Source organism: Pipra filicauda, unplaced genomic scaffold (genome assembly GCF_003945595.2).
Source record: "Pipra filicauda isolate LSUMZ 115617 unplaced genomic scaffold, ASM394559v2 scaffold53_size3534045_pilon, whole genome shotgun sequence".
Classification (NCBI taxonomy): Eukaryota; Metazoa; Chordata; class Aves; order Passeriformes; family Pipridae; genus Pipra; species Pipra filicauda.
Window position 1 is genome coordinate 1,046,129 of NW_024104687.1, and position 19,676 is coordinate 1,065,804.

Below are 19,676 nucleotides of genomic sequence, written 5' to 3' on the forward strand. Positions count from 1 at the left end.
AAGTTCACCAATATATTATCTTCTATTTGTTGGCTTTGCTCTACTGTTGGGTTTTGAGCTTTTTTCCTTGTTCCCACTGTGGTTCACGTAACTAGCATTTACTTTAGCCATTCCTAAATTAAGTTTAAAAAAGATGTGGGGAGAGGTGCAGGTCTTCATTGTAGTGCTAATTAATGTTTACTGAGAGTGGAATTAGACCTCATCTGCATTTACCTTTGGTATGTGACTGAAATAGGATTAACAGAGAAACAGGGGTTTAGAGAATTTAACTGTAGGATTTTGGCTGTGCCTCCACTATTAAAAGTTTGGAAGGAGATAAAAAACTTCACTGGGAGAGGCAGGCTGAGGCTTAAGCCTGTTCCACCTGACCCTGTGGTACCTAAAGAGCAGGGCCAGGCTCCTCCCCAGCATCCTCCCAGCTCAGGAGAGCTGAGGGTGATGTGATCTGGTCAACTTGTATCTCCTGTTGGCTGCTGTCAGAGATAGAAACATAGAACAGAATCATGGAATGGTTTGGAAGGGACCTTAAAGGTCATCTAGTTCCCACCCCGTGCCACAGGCAGATGACATTTGGCTCAGCAGACCCTCTGTTCTGACACAGTACCATTCTGTTGTTGACTTTGATGGGATTTTACTGAAGAACATGACCCACAGAGGCAGGGCTGAGCCCTGTGGAGTTCAGCAGGTGGGAATGATCCTTTACCTTTAAAAAATCACTCCAGTGCAGTAGTGCAAACTCTTTGACACTTAGGGTTGGCAACTTGCAGACAGTATCCATATGGTCTTCCTGGAACAGCCTTACTGCATGCTCCCCTCAAGTTCCAGGTCCTTAGGATGTGCTGTCCCTGTCCTCTTCCCTTGCCTGACCTTTCCCTGTAGTAAGTTGTTAAAGGCTCAAAAAAAAGGCAGAACTCAAACAAGAAACAAAACTCAACCCACAACTTCCTGCTTTTGTTCAGAGCCAAAAGCACAGCAGGAATCCTTTTCCTGCAAGAGACCAGGCCTGCTGTTTTTCCTTACTTTGTTCTGTGCTGCTGCCTTCCTGTAGGATAGATTGGATTGGGAAACCATTGGTTCCCTCACACCATGAAAGGAACTCTAATCCCCCAGCAATAGGAGAGCAGTGACCTGTGCATTGCACTCTAAGGAAGTTACATTATGGCAGGGTTTGGAGGCTGCACTTGTGATAATCACTGTCACAGAAATAATTTGACATTATTTAGTGCATTTTTCCATCCTTGTCACACACAGCTTTAGCAGCACCTCACGTAAGTATAGGCAGGGGTCTGAGAAGAGACAGCTCAAAGATCACTGGAGATGTCACAGAGTCTTCTGCCACATTTATGGAGCTTCTTTCCACCTTGTTCCTCCAGAAGGTATGACCTGGATTTTGGGGCAGGTCAGCAAACCAGAGGAAAGCAGCTGTACCGGGCCAGATCAAAGATCTGTTCAGCCAAATGTCATATCCCAGTGGCCACCAAAGGCAGGCACAAGAGGAGGCTGAGAGCAGGTGAATAAGCTCTTTATTCTTTCTACTCACCTGTAGTATGGAGCTTATAAACTTCTGCTGCTGTGGCTCCCATGAACTTAATATCCTTCAATGGATTTCTCTGATGGAAATGTCCAGTTTACTCTTAAACTCATGTTGCTTTTAGTATCCAAATGTCCTTCGAAGTTCAACTGTGTGTTGAGCTGCTTGCCACCACCCTAATTCCACTCCTGGTGTTAACAATCACTCACATTCATTACTTTTCACTCACCCATGTGGTGTTTACCCTGGGTTTACCTCTGGTACTATAAGCTCTTTCTGCAGCTCTTCCCAGACAGCTGTAGGCCCCTGAACAATGTTGTAGGATCAGCAAAACGTGTCACTGCAATGATCAACAGGGTAACCCTTATGCCACATATCAAAAGAGCTTTCTTTTGTTTGGATGAACACTGTCAACCTGCAAAAGTGGGAATTCCTCATTGTCCACAAGGTCAGAAAGACATGGGATTTCCCAACGGCTTCAGTGTGAAAAAACCAAGTTGTAAAGCTCAAGGGGCATCAGGCCTCACAGCTCCTTCCAGGATGTTGAAAAAACCAGGAATTAATTGGCAGTCAAGTTTGACACCCATTTCCTGAACACTTCTTAAACAACTAAATTTAGCCAATATTACATTGCCATCAGGGTCGCTTTGCCTTAGTGTCACTTTAAGGGCTGCCTCACTCATGTCTCATCCTTGAAATGGGTGTTGTTAAATACACTGAAACACACACAGTGTTCTGAGAAGAACCAGCTTGACTTTACCCAAAGGAGTGTTGTTAAATAGCCTTCCCCAGCTGTGTTCCTGGAAAGCAGTGTGCCAAAACCTGCAGCAGTGACAGGACAAACTTGTGTACTCAACAGTCTTTTAATGAAGGAATCAATCACCTGAGGAAGCACAGAACACAGGCTGTGACAAACACTGTGTTATGGTGCTTTCTTCCAGCATCAAGTGATGGGTGTGTTTCTGCCCCCAGGATGGGGCTTGCAAAGCCCTGGTGCCAAGTTCTGCCTCTTTACAGGCCACACCATCATACACCAGATCTGGTACACAGGCCACCACAGATCCACCATTTAGTCCCAAATGCCAGTGGGGTTTGTTGGTGCATCCATCATTCCCTTCAATCAGAGCACATGTTTATAAAGGAAAGCCCATCTCTAAATCCCCCTGTTGTAGAACAGCTCTGTTTCTTCTGTAGATGACAGAATCTCTGGCTCAAGGTCTGCTCTCTTTATCTGCAAGGGACAGGAAAAGGGAATCAACACCACCTCAGCCTGGTAAACATATGTGAAGTATATGTTAAGCCCTTGTGCACCTTGCACAAATTCAGTATCTGGGATTTGGGGCTCTTTGTTTATTTGAGGGATTTTGTTGTTTTGGGGCTTTTTTTTTTTGCTTCTCCAACGTTTTCTACATGTGCACACATAAGGGAAAAAATACCTTTTATTTACAAACAGTGACATTATCTGCACTTACTATAGAATCATGGAATCATTTAACGTTGGAAAGGACCTTTAAGATCACCCAGTCCAGCCATAAATACATTTGGGTGGCAGCCAGAAGAACTTCTGCTGTGGGCTGAGTAATTGGGAAGCCCAAAGGGAACCAACCAACCAACACTATCAGTACATCATTTCTCACAAGTCCTCTCACTTATGTTCTGTTTACCCTTACTGTCATAAGAAATTAAGAAATCTAAAAAAAAAAATTTAAATGCCAGAAACTTTAGGCAAATAAACCTGTGAAAATTGCAAGGCCCCAGTCTGTGATTTTCTGAGATTGTTCACACAGTGCTGATAAGAGGGAGGAAATAAATGCTTAAGGAACCCCAGGCTCCTCTTTCCCAGGGAACAGATTCCACTTCCCATTTGAGCAAGGCAGAGTGAACAGCTGTCACATGAGTTAATTTACCTCTCCACTGAGTTCATACTGACTCTGCATGAAAGAAAAAATTCTCATCTACATCCTTCCTTTCTCCTGCAGGACTGCACACAGTGCTGGAAGAGCTTTGGCTTAAATCTTCAAGACAGTCCTCCTGACCTTGTTTGCTTCAGACTGTCGTGAAAGTCTGTTAAATCTACATTGAAAAGTGTAAATATAAATAACACACAATGCAACTCAGAGCTAGAAGGTCCTGTGAGCCTCTGCCTAGTACATGGGCCTTCACAAGCAGCCCTTCCACTGCCCATTTTGGATGTACCACATTAATCCTGTGGATTTTTTCATATGTGGCCCTCAGGCTGCTGGCCATAGCTCTGGAAGGACTATTTAATACCACAATAATCCTAAATCAATTCCTATGAAAGGACTTACCTCCCCACACTGTGGGAACATACTGAGTGAGACTGGCACCATCCCTGCTAGGACTGATGTAATCAGAACCATTCTCACTGCAGCCAAAGCATGAGGATTTTTCACCAGTTTTGCTCTGTCCAAGACATTGAAAAAGTATGTCAGTTTGGGCTTGAAAAATAATCTGACAGTGACACAAAGAGCATTAGCCACTATTTTACTGGTTGAAATTGCACTGAAAGTAGTAATAACCTATGCTTACGGATCCTAAAGATGTTTCCTAACTCCATTTCCTATGTTCTTATTCCTAACTTCCTGTGCTTTCCCCTTGTTTTGTATTTGGCTGCAGCGTTTTCCAAGCCCAGATTGTCAAAATTAAGAAATAAGCAAGACCAAAGGGAACAAAAGGAGAGAAGGTGCATTAGTGCTTTAAAGTGTCTCGGTCCTTTGATTAGGAGTTTTCTTGCATTACCCTCTTTCCTTTCACATTTAGCTCCTGTGGGCAACCCTACTTTGCTTTGTGCAAAAATTTATTACTTGACATATATTTAAAGTTTTATCTTACATCTCTGTTTATGTCTTTTGCTAACAGGAGTCCCATAAGGTAAAAAAGGGGATAGGGAATCAATTCAGGCAATACCAAATTATATGACATAGATGATCCCTACCTGTACTATTTACACCACAGAAATTACCCCTACCAAAAGCTCATGGCAGGCTAAGAATTTTCTCAGAAAGCATACAATGTATTCTTCCTAGAATACAGGGATTTAAAATGTTGCAAAAGCAAGAATGTGTTCTACAACCTATGGAAAACACTTTGAAAGCTGGGATCCAGCTTTAGCTGGATCAAGTGCCACACTACCTCTTCAAAAATACAAATCTGAGCTACGTGCTGGGAACAACCTTGACAAAGACCCTGGGGCTCAGATCAAGGTAGGGAATGTAGGAAACAGCCTGTCAGGAGAGCACAAACACGTTCCCTGCATGGGAACAGAGAGGAAAACCTCACAGTCTGGCACAACCTCCTGCACACCCTCAAAGCACAGATGCAAACATAACCAGATTCACTTGCTGATCTAAAAGAATCTCAGTGGCTGAGCAGAACTTCCCAGGCAATCCCTTCTACCAGGGCACACAGGAATACTGCAAACCCAAGAAAAAACTGAGCAGGCACCCCCAGCCCCTCTGCAGTGCCTCTTACCTTTGCACAAAGTGCACAAGCACTTCTGGCAGGAAGAATGTTGTCCCAAACAAGACTGCTCTGGACAGGGCCGTTTCCCTAACAGCCTTCAGGGAGAGAGAAAAACAAATACTGTTAAAGCTCTCTGCAGCTTCAAACACTGCCTGCTTCTGGGAGCACTTTTTTATCTAATACCTCGGAGTTCCAAACAGCTGAATGGGGGATAAAAACATTTATTACAGGAATTCTTCCTTAAATGGAAACTAAGTGGCAAATACTCCACTTATCACTAAGAAATACCTTATATTGGTGCCATAATGAGTTTTCTTGCTATGGTAATAATTTTGCTGAGACTTGCTTTTTCTAAGTTATGCTGAACTTCACACAATTGGTTATACCTTCTGGGCATCCTAACTAGCCTGTGTCAAATCTGAAGTTCTCTCTCCAGCTGTCCACAAATCTTTATGGTCATGCAGTTGCTTCCTCCCCTCTGGAAAGCAGCATAGAAAAGGAGGGTCACTGATAGCATCTAAAACGTGTCTCCTTGCTCTAATTCCTGTGCCAGACTGTAGTGGATGTTGATGAGCAAAGCAAGGAGCAAACAGAGAGTCAGCAACTGCAGCCCAAGGATAAAATGCAGTATCAGACTGTAGATCAGAGCATTCCCCTTAGGGAGGCACAGCTTTTATTCCCACTGTAGAAGGTGCACATGATGTGCACAGTACAGGGCTTTTCTCTGAGGTGTCCCATCAGCAGAAGGTCCAAGAGTCTTGTCTTCTTCTGAGGTGACCAGGGAAAGCAAAAGTGCCTGTGCCAGCATGACTGTGGCTCAACTCTGGCACTCAGTACATTGGTCTGGGAGGCTGTCAACCCTTGAAGACAAAAAGGCTGTGGAACCTGGTTCCAGAGACCTAGTCCATGCCTGCCCAAAGATTCGGCACCTGATCTGGGATTCCTCATTTCAATATATCCAACTCTGTCTACTCTCAGCATCACATTCCATTCTCAGCAGGGAATGGAAGCAAGCCCAGGGAGCCCTCCACCCCCTTACCTTCTCACCAGCATTCCGTGACACTCCTACAACCTTGCCATTCCTGTCCATCACTTCTATTCCATTCTCAAATTCTGGGCTTCTCACCACTGCTGCAGTAAATGCACTCGTCAGACCTGCAGGGTTAAAGAGGACTTTGCTTTAAAAGATCCAAAAGGACTTTCTTGATAGTAACATTCATAATTATGTGCATCTTACATTTCCAGTTCAACTGTTCACAACTGAATAACCTAGTAGCTTAAGAGACTGCCCAGTAAAAACCTACTTGGGATCTTAATCTTTGTTTCAGAAGCTTGAGCGAGACTGTAAGGCCCCAAACCTAAAAGGTGCTTTGGAAAACTCTGGGTGGACATCTCATATAAGTCAGAACAGAGGAGATGACGTGTTTCAATTTTCCCAATTTCCCCCTATGAAAGGCCAAAAATTTTTTTAACGTCAATAGAAACATAATAAATGACATCAAACAGTTGTCCTGGTGCAGCTTCACTGTGGCAGTTGAGCTGTCCCAGTAATGAACCGAGTCCCACTTCTTTGCAAGGTTAATAATATTCTGGTGTAACACCTCTCCCTTTCTGCATTCCCAGCAGTTTTGCAGCCCCAGCCTGAGCCAGGAACTCTGCCCGTGCATACCCAGGGCTGTGTCACACTGGTGTCACCACACCAGGTCATGGCAGTGCCAGTGCTACTGCCCTCCTGGCAGTCCTGATGGCTTCAGGTGTATGTGCAAGCCAAAGAAACATTCCAAGTGCATCCCTGGGGATCTCTGGAGAAACACTGGCATGTCATGCGTGCAAAGGTCACGAGGGGGCTCTGCAGCTCTGAAGCTGAAACCAGCAAGACTCAAACAAGGTCAGCAACAGTGTTCAGTGAGCATTAACCTGCACAGAAAGGAGGGGGCCCAGCAAAGGCAGCCAGAGAAGAAACAGCAAGACCACCCCTGTTCCAGGGCAAGAAAACTCTACAGTCAGGTGGGCAAATGGCCCTCAGACCAGCTGCACAACACACAGTTTCTTTCTACTCACCAAGCAGAGGAGCAGGTAGAAGTTTTCTGACTATCAGTTGTGTCAATGGATTCTTCAATGTGTAACGATTCATGAAAACAAGAGGGAGAGCCTAAGGCACAGGGAGGAAACAGGACCTTTATTAAAAATGTGCAGCATTTCAGTATGTGCAACAGGTCAGGAAAATAAATCTGTGACTTAGTACAGTTACCATCTATGAAAATAAACAAATGCCCTGGTTTAACATTCCGACAAAATACACACATGTTCTCTAGTTACTGAAGGTGCTTGTAATCACTCTTTAGATAAGAATACAAAATATTATAATAAAAATAGCATTAAACATTATTATGTAGAGGACAGCAGCAGTGGGAACACAAAGACAGAAAAAAGAAAACAGTTACCTCTGACTAATATTCCTTGGACATTCCTTTGTCCAACTGCCTCGTGTCACATATTGCTCTCTCCCTCAAAGAGGAAACCTGGCTTACTTCTGTATTTTTCCTGATTCTCTGCAGTTTCAGCCCAATTCTATAATCCCATAATACAGTTGCAGGAAGTTTCATTTAGGAATGAATGGCCAGGACACCAGCTGCCCCTCAGAGTCTCCCTTGGAGGACAAAGGGAAGAACTCCCACCATCACCCAGGGCATAGCTGCCTCCCCAGACCTCTGTAACCCTGAGCTCTGCTGGCCCAACTGTTTTGCCCAGTGGACAGAGGTGAAAATCTTTCTACCAGAAGCAGGAACAGTTGCATTTTTCTGCCAGAAGGCTTATGAAAATCACTGCTGCGTGTGGAGAGTGAGGAGAGGCATTACAGGGGCATCTACACTTGTGATGAGTGTCAGGAGGATACCAGAGTTCATTCTGATGTAGCAAACTCCAGAAACCACAAATTCCTGTTCTGGTAGAGAGCACAGCCCTCAGCTACCTAACCTTCCTGGAAGGCCAATTTAGCTGCATTCAGTGCAGTATTTTCACAGCTATGCTGTTGCTGGGATCTGAGCAAACTCTATCCAATACAGATGCCTGCAGATTTCACCACATTTAGAGCAAGACAGATCTCTTCCACCACATCAAAAATCAACTACAACAATCCAGTGGCTTACTCTGTGTTTGTCAATCCTGGCCAGTTCCTCTCACCACCTGTTTGCTAAGCTTGCCGAGTAATAAAGAAAATGACATAAGAGGAAGCAGCAGCAGAAGTCAATCAAGATCTTGGCTGACAGATGATCAGAAAAAATTCTCATTTGGAACAGTTCTGTGACAGGACATCAGAATAGAGCATCAGAGCATGATTCTGAAGGGCAACTGGCAGTGTGATTACCCCAGTGCCTACTCCTTCTCAGGAGAGCTTAAGGAAAGCAATCTCTGAGCAAATACATACCCCAACACAGGCTGCATAGGAGATGGCTCCCAAGCCAAAGAACAACTGCTTTTGGTGAAGTGAGTACTCCTAAGGAGGGCAGAAAAAACACACTGCATAAGTACATCTGCAAAACACTTGTAAATCAAGTTCAAAACCGAAAATTGACACATACTTCAGCCTTTGGGGTTCCATTGCCATTCAACAGGGTGAATGCTGTGGTATATGTGTGAAACACAAACTGCAGAAACAAGAGATGATAAAGAAAAATGAATTCAGCACTGAGACCAGAAGACCCATAAAAGTAAAAAGAAAGAGGCAATTACCTGGAAAAAGAAAGTTGACTTTGCCTCGTGCTGAAGAGCTGAAAAAATGACCTAAGAGAAAAACCCCACAAGAAAATTAGGTTTGATGAATGTAGAAGTTTTTGGTGCAGAAGCACCAAGGGATCTACTGTGGTACTATTGGCAGCAGTGTCAAAGGCTTCACTCAGTGCCCAAAGTCATTTGATTTGATTCTAGGCTATGTTTTCTTGTTACAAAGGTGACATGCTCACTTTTTCTACCTAATATAAAACACAGAAACCTATATAAAACACAGAGAGACAGTTGTTAAAACACTATGTGTAGGAATATTTGAGCAAGATGCCTTCTTACCCAAAATAAAAAATGTACTTGTACCCGTTAAGCTTAAATAGATGCAAATAAAATAACTCAGGTAATAAAAGTGTAGTTAAAAAACAGAATGAGAAAGGGTCAGCTTGGTTTTGCTGGGACTATAAATACTAGACCTAACTGCTCTAAGAGCAAAGACTTTAGCAGTTACTTGCCAACTCCTTCTCAAATTCAGACAGTGAATAAGAATTCAGTTTTAATAAACTACAGCCTTTCTTGAGTTCTGACCTACCAAGCTCAAGGTGTGGAGCACTCACAAAGAACAGAGTCAATCAAGATAAAGCAAATATTGAATAACAGGAAAGCAGAGAATCTCCAGAGCCTCAGAGGAGCATCAGTAATTCATTTAATATTAGTGGATCAACTGTCTTTATTATTAGTACCACCACTGAATCCAACCATACCTATGAAGGAGCATTAAGCTGTAAACATCATAAAGAAGTAGTTCTGTTAATTTTATTACTGCTCTTAGTGAATTTAACAGCCACCAAGACTTTCACTATGCTTCCTAGTAGCAGCATGTAAGTTCATGCTGTAATCTCTACATGGGCTGATGTATCTCAGCATGTATATCATAGTCCAAACCCAAAGACATCTAAGTGAATAAACATGCATATCATTCCAGGTACAAGTTTTATGAAACAAAATGGTGCAATTTTTGAGCACAGCAACAGGAGTTTATTTTTATATCTTTGCTAATTTATTGACAACACCATTTCCTACTTGCAAATGCACGATCTGCATAAGAAAAAATTCGTATTCTGGGTCTGAAACACAGAAACACGAGGCATCAAGTCCTTCCTACTGCAGTTCCAGATTTTTGGGTTTAAACAGACCAAAACTAGGCCTTTCTCTCGATGCTGAATGGTTTCACCTTGCATCATGTGAACAATCTCTTGGAATACTGCTGAAGGAAGGTAGCTCACAGATTTGGACAAGGAGGATTCTTTAAGGGCTCAATTTCCAGGTTACTCAGCACTTCCCATAAAACAGATGTCTTTTAAACAGCTTGTGCTGAAAGTACAGTGAAGCAGCCCAAAACCTTCCACTCCCTCCCTCCAACCCCTGGCTATGGAAAAATATAAGCCTTGCCAGATGCACACTGGCATCTGTCATGGTTACTCACCCACGGAAGAGTTACGGGCACAAAAGCTAAAAATTAAAAAAAAAAAAACCAAGAAAACTTTATTTCAGTAAAAATAACTGCTGTGAGCCTAGATGGATGGTCTTGAGCAAAAAATTCCCCTAACTTCCCTCTCTAGTTTGAGCTCCAAGTAAAACCCTGCCCCCAAACCCAACCATCAGCAGGAACTTCAGTCCTAACCTTTGTCTCTCATTCGAGAAGCCCCAACACCTGCTCACAGCTCACAGCCAAAAGCAGCCCCCAGGAACTCCACTTCCATGGCCACTTGGAAACCAAAGAACTGAACAGAAGTTCAACTTTCTGCTCAGAGAGAGAGAGAGGTGGCCACAAAGGCTGCCCCAGCTGTGAGTGGTTACAGGAGATAGTGAGTAAATACCCTAAGTATGGTTGTATCTGATGCTGCCTTGGCTCCCTAAACAACACCCCAAGCACATTTTATCTCCCCCCACAGCAAGTAAAGTCATCAAGCAGCCACATCCATCAAGGGAAAACCTACTTTATAGTACACTGTTATATGTGGAGGGGTTTGGGAACTCATTCCTGACAAGAAACAGACTGGTCAGACCATTTCCATCTAGATGAGCAGATAAATCATGAGAAAAATTCCTCAAGAGGAACACAGGAATAAATAAATCTTCCACAGATATGACAAAAGTCTACAAGTAAAAGTCTACTTGCTTTTCTATATGGAGAAGAGTATCTCTGTAGTATCACAGCAGCTATTTACTACAAGCTATTCCCCCTTGAAGCTTCAGTCACATACACAAAACTTCATTTAAAGGAATTTACCTGGAGGTCTAAACAAAACAGGAATTATGTCGTTGGTATCAGGATGTACACTGGACTTAAAAAAAAAAAAAAGGCAAATTAGAACACCTCTGCCATACTTGAATAAGGAAAAAAAAATTTCTAAATATTTGGTAAACTTACCAGGCTTAGCAAGAAGGCTTGTCTTGTCTAAACAATTTGAAAATTCGGTTAGTAATCAAATTTTAGAAGAGACTGCATAAAACCTTCTTTCTACATTTATTATATCTCTTTTTCTAATAACTTGCTTTTTTGTCAAGTGCTGTACATTGGTACATTTAATTATTTTTTACCTAAAATTTCTCTCCATATACTCCTTGTTGAATATAAGATACTCACACCCCATGTGCTGGGTGACAGCACCAAAGCACACACTATGGTAGAACAGAAGGTTAATTTTAAAAACTTTAACCAGTAGGTATTTTAAAACAAAAACCAATTTAAATATGGCTAAAAACCTAAGCATTTATGTTAAGACTTTAACTGCACTCCAAAATACCTGATTATTGTATATGGGCTCACTTAGGGTCTTCTCCTTCATCTGTATTAATAACCTGGCTCTTTTTATTTCATCCTGCATTTGAGAGAAAAATCAGAACAAACAAAATATAACTCAGATTTCAATATTCTGACGTGCAGTATATCAGTTTGAAAGCACTCCCCCTTGTCCAATCACTCCGTGCCCTTGTCCAAAGTCCCGCTCCAGCTGCCCCGCAGCCCCTCCAGGCACCGGAACATCCCCTTTCCCGGCACATTTCTCATACTTCCCGTGCCCTCCGCAGCCTCCGCAGTGCCGCGGTTTGCCGGCCCAGCACAGCGCGATCCGCCGGCTCGGTCCCTCACGCCCAGCACGTTCCGTGCCCCCCGGTACTCACCGAGGACTTCAGGAGCAGCAGGGGATCCAAGACATCCGCCCAGAGGAGAAACCTCTGGAAGAAAGACTGAGGGAGACACGGTCGGGAAAGACAAGGCGTTGTTTAGAGACAGCCCGGCCCCTCCATCCCCCCCATCCCTGCCCCGTGCCCCCGGTCCCGACCTGTCCCTCGGCCCTCCACAGCCGCAGGTTGGCGTCCATGGAGCCGCGGCGCCGGAAGGGCGCGGCCGGGCCGGTCCGCCCGCCGCACGCTCCGCCCGGGCACGGAGCCGCGATCCCCGCGCCCGGCCGGGCCCCGAGCGGGGCCGGGAAAGGATGGATCGCCTTTTCCCAGTCCGGCGGCTTCCCCCGGCAAGGCAGAGCCAAGGCGCAGGGCTGCAGGGAAAGCCCCCCCCCCCCCCGATGCTTTGGGGTGAGCGAGGCAGCGGGAGGACACGGCCAGGCGAAGCCGGTGTGTGGCTGCCCCCGCGGTCTCTCGGGCACAAACCGGCCCCCGGCACCTCCGGGGCTGGGTTTGGGTCCCTGAACTCTGCACGGAGTTTATTACAGGTACTGTAGAGCCAGAGTCACAGAATCAGTTGGTTGGAAAAGGTTGGAAAAGACCTCTGAGATCATCCAGTCCAAACCACAACCCTTGTCACCCAGACCAAGGCACTGAGTGCCACGTCCACTCTTCCTTTGAACACCTCCAGGGATGGTGACTCCACCACCTCCCTGGGCAGCCCATTCCAATGTCTAGTTTCTGTGGAGAAATTCCTGCTCACGTCCAACCTAAACCTCCCCTGGCACAGCTTGAGGCCATTTCCTCTCCTCCTGTCCCTTGTTCCCCGGGAGCAGAGCCAGCCCCCCACCTGGCTGCACCCTCCTGTCAGGGAGTTGTAGAGAGCAATAAAGCCTCCCCGAGCCTCCTTTTATCCAGACTAAACGCCCCCAGCTCCCTCAGCTTCTCCTCATGGGACTCGTGCTCCAGACCCTTCACCAGCTTCATTACCTTTCTGTGGATTTACTCCAGCTCCTCAATGTCCTTCCTGCACTTAGGGGCCCAAAAGTGGGCACAGCACTTGAGGTGCAATGAGTATCGGGTTTATTGGAAAAATTACATGGTTACATTTCACCAAACAACCAAACACTGGGACTGAAAACAGATTTGCCTGTACTAGAGCCTGGAGCATCACCAGGAACTGCACCACGTCATTTTCCCATCCTTTGTCACATCGCAGCATCAATACCCATTACAAAACTAACTTAGGACAAAACCCCTTGGCCAAGGTGGTTCCCTTGTGCTTCTTTGCTCAAAAGGATGGAAGATGAAAAACAGACACCCACTGAGCCTGGTACTGATTTATCCAGCCCTCCAGCAGCACACCTACTACTGACTGTCTATGGCCTGCTCCCCACAGGCAGCTGTGAGTTGCTGGCTGTGAACAAACAGCAATACAGGAGAGTTCCTAAGGCAATGCAACACATTCAAAATAGAGAAACAGGACTCTTAGGGGGAAAAGTGAAAGAAAAGACAAGCAACACACCTGCTGCTAGTCAGTGTTAAGATTATTTTATTATAGCTAGAGATAGGCTACATTGGTTTCCAAGCAATACAAGAGTCAAGCAAGTTCAAATGAGAGGAGTTGCCATTAAGCTCCAATAAGGACACTATGGGGGTTCAAGTTTTTACCATCTCCCAAACAAATGAAAGTTCTTCATGCTTGCTAATGCTTCCTGTGTAGCTGCACAGCAGTTTTGACTATTTGCAGGATTAAAATGGCATATATTTACATTCATGTTTTAGTGCATTTACACACAAAAACAATGATTTAGTACCTTGTTACATTCATCTCCTTCTCTGCAAAATTCATTAAAAACAAACCACGCACCACAATTTTATCTCATGTCTTGTCCATATTGTTTCAAACCCTTGTTACAGAACTTAATGTCATGTGAGAAAAGGCAATGCAGGACACTTTCTGGTCCAAAACTAGTTAAGGAAAGAGGAAAAGCCAGTGTAAGGTAACTGTCCTTTGTGTATTCATCACATTGAGGAAGATGACTAGTGGTCACAGAAATTCATGAATCTAAAATTGCAAAGTGGGGGGAAAGCCTTAATTTTTACCCTTCTGTTTAAAGTAAGACAAGGGAGTCAGTAGATATTTCAGCATTTAATTTCTTCATAAACATGAGAAAATGAAAACTTTTATTTTCAATTTTTACAATCACAGCTGCTTTCCTAACGTCTTCAGTTTATGGTAACTAAGAGCTTTGTCCACATATTTAAGTGCTTATGTATGCACCTTCTCAAAATATTCTTTAGAACCTTCTGGGCTTGGTTTAATCTGTAAAGAAAAGAAAACTTAATTATTATTTGCTACAGAGAAGATAAAAAAAATCACATATTTGACACTTTATCCAAGAAAATCCATGCATATTTTACAAAAACAATAGGCTGTTTCTGCATTTGGTTGAAAAATGAAAGCCTAATTGATAAACAAGCTGCTTCTTGAAAATTTTAAGTAAATAACACATTTTTCCAGTTGAATTACAAGGCATTAAATCAGTAAAAAATCTGACGTCGGTGGAGAGTGCAAGTCAAATTTAGAGTTTTAAATACAATTTGCATCTCCTAAAGGGAAACCAGTGATTTTCTTCACAGAAATCCCACATTTAGTACCGTACAGACAGACTGAACCTGAGGTTTAGACAGCAGGCACAGGCTGAGTGAAGGCCTGGTGCTGCAGCAGCTCCCAGCCCTGCAGACAGGCACACACAGGCCAGTGTCCGTACTCAGAGCAGGGGGATTCAGCAGGCACTTACCGTCGGCGAGTCTGGAGTCCAGTTTGCCGGGCAAACCTCTCCGTGCGTTTCCACGAACTGGAACGCCTTCACCAGCCGCAGGGTCTCCTCCACGCTGCGCCCCACGGGCAGGTCATTGATGCTCAGGTGCTTGACGACCCCGTTGGGATCGATGATGAAGAGACCTCTGCAATCGAGCGGGAATTTAGGGAACGCGAGGCACATTCCGAGCCCGAACACAAGCAAATGGATGGGCTATTCCAGCAAGGTGGTTATTCCTAGATGTGGTTATTCCTAGGTACCAAATGCTGTATTGCTGCTCTTAAGTGATATGTTGTTTGTTAGTGACCAAAAGCCAGGAACCAGACAACTGCTGTGGTACTGTGAAATCATAAAGTATGCATAAAGACCACTCAATCGAGACAGATGTACAGCAAAGGCAGAACTCATAACTCCACCTGTACTTCAAAACTGGTACCTGGCATCCTTCCCATGTCTTTCTGATCAAATCTGAAGGTATTCAGTAAAGAGCTGATTATGCATTAAGCTACTAAATTAAATCCTGTTGGATATAAGCACTTGTGAAAACCAAAGTCCCAATCTTACCATACTATTTAACTTAATCTGTCAGCAAACAAATGTCAGGAGCTCCTGATCCAAAGATGGAATCAGGAAGTGAAAGTCTCCAGAAGACTGCTATCTAACCCATTGTTTCTTGGGGACTACTATTGAAAAAAATTTAAGGAACTGCTTTTCTATGCTACTCTTGTTTTCCTTAGAGACATGGAGTTCTCCCTCTCTCTTGGAATTGTTTTTCCCCTGCATGCACTGTCAGAGAGGCTGGAACCATTCTGAGCTTCATGGCCATAATGGCCACATGCCCTTTTCCTAGGGTGGGATCCAGCAGCTCTGCAGCAAAAGTGACATCTGTGGGTCTTCATTTGATCCTTGTGCTGTTTCCCCCACAGGAGAGGACTGGGCAGCTTTCCTTGGTTTAGACTGGGCTGTGTCATAACAGAGCTCCTGGAAATCATGCCTTACCTTAGTGCTATGCCAGGTCCTTCTAGCAGCACTCCATAGTCACGGGAGATTTGTTTGGTGAGGTCTGACAGAACTGGAATATTCATTTTGCCCAAACCGCCACTCTGGAGGAGAGTAAGATTCCATTTGGTTACAAAACACTTGGATACTCTTTAGGGTAAACTCACTCAAAACACAATCATTCCATTTGTTCCATGAAAGGAACCAGGAGCGTGTGTTGTTGTTTGGGTTTGTTTTGTTTGTTTTAAAGTAGTCAGAAACATTTGGTTTCTTTGCAACATGAAAACCTGTTTTGCACTGAGCACTTTAGAGCTGCATATTTTGGTGGTAAAAGGCAACCAATGGCAACAGTCACAAATTTTCAGGAAAATTTCCATTGTACTCTAATCAGGAGCTTTGAATACAAAAATTTCTACTGCATATTTAAGTGTTCAGAATTAAATAAGATGAACATGGTGGGGAGGGAAGGGAAAAGTGCATATTGTGAACAAAGAAATGTTGAAGCACAAGTCTTTGGGCACAGGTCTTACGAGGAACGGCTGAAGGAGCTGGAGAAAAGGAAGCTCAGGGGGGACCCTGTCACTCCCTAAAACTCCCTGACAGGAGATTGTAGTGAGGTGGGAGCCAGTTTCTTCTCCCAGGTAACAAGTGACAGGACAAGAGGAAATGGCCTCAAGTTGCACTAGGGGAGATTCAGATTGGATATTAGGAAAAACTTCTTCCCAGACAGGGTTGTCAAGCATTGGAACAGACTGCCCAGGGCAGTGGTGGAGTCACCACCCCTGGAAGTGTTCAAAAACCATGTGGATGTGGCACTTGAGGACATGGTTAGTGGTGAACATGGTGGTGGTGCAAGGTTGATGGTTGGACTTTATAATCCTAGAGGTTTGTTCCAACCTTAACGATTTTATGATTCTAAGCACACACGCCTGGTATGTCGGAGTTCTGCTGCTCTATTCAGTGCATGCATTTTTTTTTCTTCTCCTCCCACAAATCAATTTAAATACTATTTGGAGAGTCAAACAAGATTTCTTTCAGTTTTGCTACATACTGGAACTGCAAGAGAAATAAGCTCTCTAACCTTGAAACAAGGCTGGAGTTTGTTAGCTTTGCTATTCCTGGCATCACCAGTGAATCACTGTGTAATCTCAGTCACTCAGACCCTGATCCTGAAAACACTTGGCTGCAACAGAGTTCTCACAGGCAGAGCTTTGGGCACAGATGTCAGAGAAACCAAGGCCTCAGCTTCTCTGGGTGTCAGCTTCCTTTCAGCACCATCATGGAATTCCTTCCCCCTGTGCAGGGTGTTTTGCTACACATGCACTGAGCAGCACGGCTGGCACACACTGAGCAGCTTTCCAATAAATCCACAAAGTCAGTCCACAACCACATTTTAGAGCTTCGAACAAAGCATTCAGAGAATAAACATCCTTGATAGGCTCAGCCAAGCTGTAATTAAATCCAGCAAACTGTCCTGGCCCCCCTGCATGTCACAGCAGTGCCTGAAGGCACCCAGCCTGTGAGCACTCCTGCACACTGCTGCCCGCACGGGTCATGGCTGATGGCACAGCCTGCACCTTCCTGTGACACCTGAGATTCTTTACAACTAACTCAGCTGGTGAGGTCCTTCATGCAACTAAGAGCATGTATTTTATATACATCTGAAAGAGGCTTCTCTCCAGTTCAAGGCTGTTTTCTCACTTTCTTTCCCTAAAGAAAGCCAAACCCCTCCATTTACACTGCAAGAGCAGAACCCTTTCAGCAAGTGAGAGTTAATAATACAAGTGCTCCAATAAACTGGTGGTTCTTCTGCTTCCCTTCTGAAGCCACCACTGTTAGGCACTGCATAACAATAACAACTAGACAGCTTCTGTTCATTTTCTGTCATAGTTTCTGTGCACTATCAGCTGTAACAGATATCTTAGGGCTGTGACATGTACACTGAGCATTGTCTTTTGAGATAAATGTACAAGAATAAACATTACTATCAACAGAGCAAAACGTTAAAAAAACCAAGTAATTAAGAAAAAGAGAAAGCAAACAAAGATTGATGTCAGAATTATGTCAACAAATGTAGAAGTTAATCACATGCCACTTTAGGCAGTCTATTAAAAAATCAGTGTTGGCACAATTATTTATTCAGTTCCTCTGGAGCTCTTGTGAAAAGAAACCAAACCAACAGAAAAAGCCTGAAACAGATGGTTGATTCATACCTTTCGTGGTGTATTTATCCAGGCCAGATGACAAAAATGAGAGTCCACTGAAACTGCCACCACTTCACAGTTCACATCACGAAATTCATTTGCTTTGTTGCTGAAAGCCACGATTTCCGTGGGGCAGACAAAGGTGCTGGGTGGGAGGAGAGATCAGGCTGTAAATGGTTCTACAGTCCTTTCCGGGAATTTTTTAGAAACGACTCTCCTGTCCGTTTCTAGGCACTAATGCAGCAGAGCGTTTTCTTTAGCCCGGTAATTTTAACCATGTTTCCTGTTCAAGATTAGTTTCACTCTCAAACCAACAGTCATAGCTGTGGAGCTGGCGTGCCAGTTTCCATAACAGATTCTTTGCAAAGATGAAGAAACTGCCTCTGCTAGGCACTCTCTAAACAGAGAGATTTTGGAAACTATAGCAGGAAGGACTGCAGGTTAAACCCTCCCTCGCGTGCCTACCAGGATGCTCTTCGAGATTTAAGTCTTCTGACAGACTTAACCCCATCGGGTCACATTTTGCCTTGCAGCCATGAAGCTGCAGTTCTGCTGGCCCTGCTGCTGCCTAAAGGAGAGTCTCCAAGGCAGCCCCAAATACCCTCAAACCAAACACCCTCACCCTTGGGGTCTGACCGTAAGAGGAACCACATCCACCTCCTGAGGCAGTCCCTGCAGGCAGAAGATGCTCTCCCGCCACCACATCCACTGCTTTAACACACAGCGGCCATTTGTCCCCAGTCTAATCACCCACGCTCTAGAAACAGGCACATCTGCCTTGCAAGACCGGCCCAAATCGGGTAAAACCAGCGACGACCCGCCGCGCCTGCGGTGACCTTCAGCAGGGCGGGAGGCCCACCGGGACGGGGAGAAACCCGCACTCACAAGTCCAGCGGGTAGAAGAAGAGAACCAGGTATTTCCCCTTGAAATCATCCAGGCTCAGCTCCTTGAACTCTCCGTTCACCACGGCCGTTCCCTTGAAGAACGGGGCGTGCTGTGTCACGGCCGGGCCGAGCCGCGCGGCGCCTGCGGGGCAGAGCAGGGAGCTGGGGCCGGGGCCGGGGCCGGCAGCGCCGTTCAGCCCGCCCGCCGTTCAGCCCGCCCGCACTTACCGGCGCTCAGGGCGCGGCGGGCGCAGGGCGCGGGCAGCGCCGTCACCCTCCTCCCGGCGGCGGCAGCGACGGGCACCTGCGGGGGACAGGGGGTCAGAGCCGGGCCGCGCCGCGCCGGGCAGGGCCCGCGGGCGGGCGGGCACTCACCGCGGCCCGCAGGAGCCTCCCCAGCGCGGCGGCCATGTCGAGCGGCGGGCGGGACGGAGGGACGGGCACGATGGAGGGACGGGCGGGCGGGACGGAGGGGCGAGGGGGCGGGGAGAACCCGGGACCGCGGGAGCGGTTGGGTTAGAAGGGGCCTCCGAGGGCGGCAAGACCAGACTGTGACCGAGCGCCGCCTTGTCAAGGCACCAAGTGCCGCTTCCAGCCTTGCCTTTAATAACGGTGACTCCACCACCTCCCTAGGCAGCCCATTCCAATGTCTAATCACTTTTTATGAGAAGAAATTCTTCCTTATGTCCAACCTAAACCTCCCCTGGTGCAGCTTGTAATCATTTCCTTCTCGTCCTGGGAGCAGAGCCCGACCCCCCCCGGCTCCCCCCTCCTGTCAGGGAGTTGCAGAGAGTGATGAAGTTCCCCTGAGCCTCCTTTCATCCAGACTAAACACCCCCAGCT

At 45.5% G+C, this 19,676-nt stretch overlaps 2 protein-coding genes across 2 annotated transcripts; both read right to left on the reverse strand.

Annotated features, from left to right (window-relative positions):
• Positions 1-2,378: 2,378 nt before the first annotated feature.
• SFXN4 (sideroflexin 4) lies at positions 2,379-12,136 on the reverse strand. Its single transcript, XM_027746471.2, has 14 exons — positions 12,082-12,136; positions 11,921-11,986; positions 11,545-11,619; positions 11,169-11,195; positions 11,028-11,082; positions 10,221-10,246; positions 8,747-8,797; positions 8,596-8,661; positions 8,442-8,510; positions 7,076-7,166; positions 6,054-6,169; positions 5,024-5,109; positions 3,841-3,955; positions 2,379-2,762 (listed from the first exon to the last, which is right to left on the reverse strand). Exons 1-14 carry the CDS (start codon positions 12,118-12,120, stop codon positions 2,685-2,687), a joined length of 960 nt encoding a protein of 319 aa, XP_027602272.2. The 5' UTR covers positions 12,121-12,136; the 3' UTR covers positions 2,379-2,684.
• A 1,313-nt stretch (positions 12,137-13,449) lies between these two features.
• PRDX3 (peroxiredoxin 3) lies at positions 13,450-19,268 on the reverse strand. The gene is made up of 7 exons (XM_027746472.2): positions 19,209-19,268; positions 19,062-19,137; positions 18,834-18,975; positions 17,958-18,093; positions 15,745-15,848; positions 14,725-14,890; positions 13,450-14,246 (listed from the first exon to the last, which is right to left on the reverse strand). Exons 1-7 carry the CDS (start codon positions 19,242-19,244, stop codon positions 14,193-14,195), a joined length of 714 nt encoding a protein of 237 aa, XP_027602273.1. The 5' UTR covers positions 19,245-19,268; the 3' UTR covers positions 13,450-14,192.
• Positions 19,269-19,676: the final 408 nt, after the last annotated feature.

Excerpts from the sequence above, each read along its gene's own strand:
- PRDX3 (XM_027746472.2), bottom strand. The coding sequence starts at position 19,244 with ATGGCCGCCGCGCTGGGGAGGCTCCTGCGGGCCGCG. Across the intron at positions 15,849-17,957 it reads GGATAAATACACCACGAAAG|AGTGGCGGTTTGGGCAAAAT; the intron begins GTATGAATCAAC and ends ACTCTCCTCCAG. Across the intron at positions 14,891-15,744 it reads GGACCTGGCATAGCACTAAG|AGGTCTCTTCATCATCGATC; the intron begins GTAAGGCATGAT and ends GCTCGATTGCAG.
- SFXN4 (XM_027746471.2), bottom strand. The coding sequence starts at position 12,120 with ATGGACGCCAACCTGCGGCTGTGGAGGGCCGAGGGACAG. Across the intron at positions 8,798-10,220 it reads TGCCCGTAACTCTTCCGTGG|GTCATTTTTTCAGCTCTTCA; the intron begins GTGAGTAACCAT and ends TTTTTCTCTTAG. Across the intron at positions 6,170-7,075 it reads TCTACCTGCTCCTCTGCTTG|GTCTGACGAGTGCATTTACT; the intron begins GTGAGTAGAAAG and ends TTAACCCTGCAG.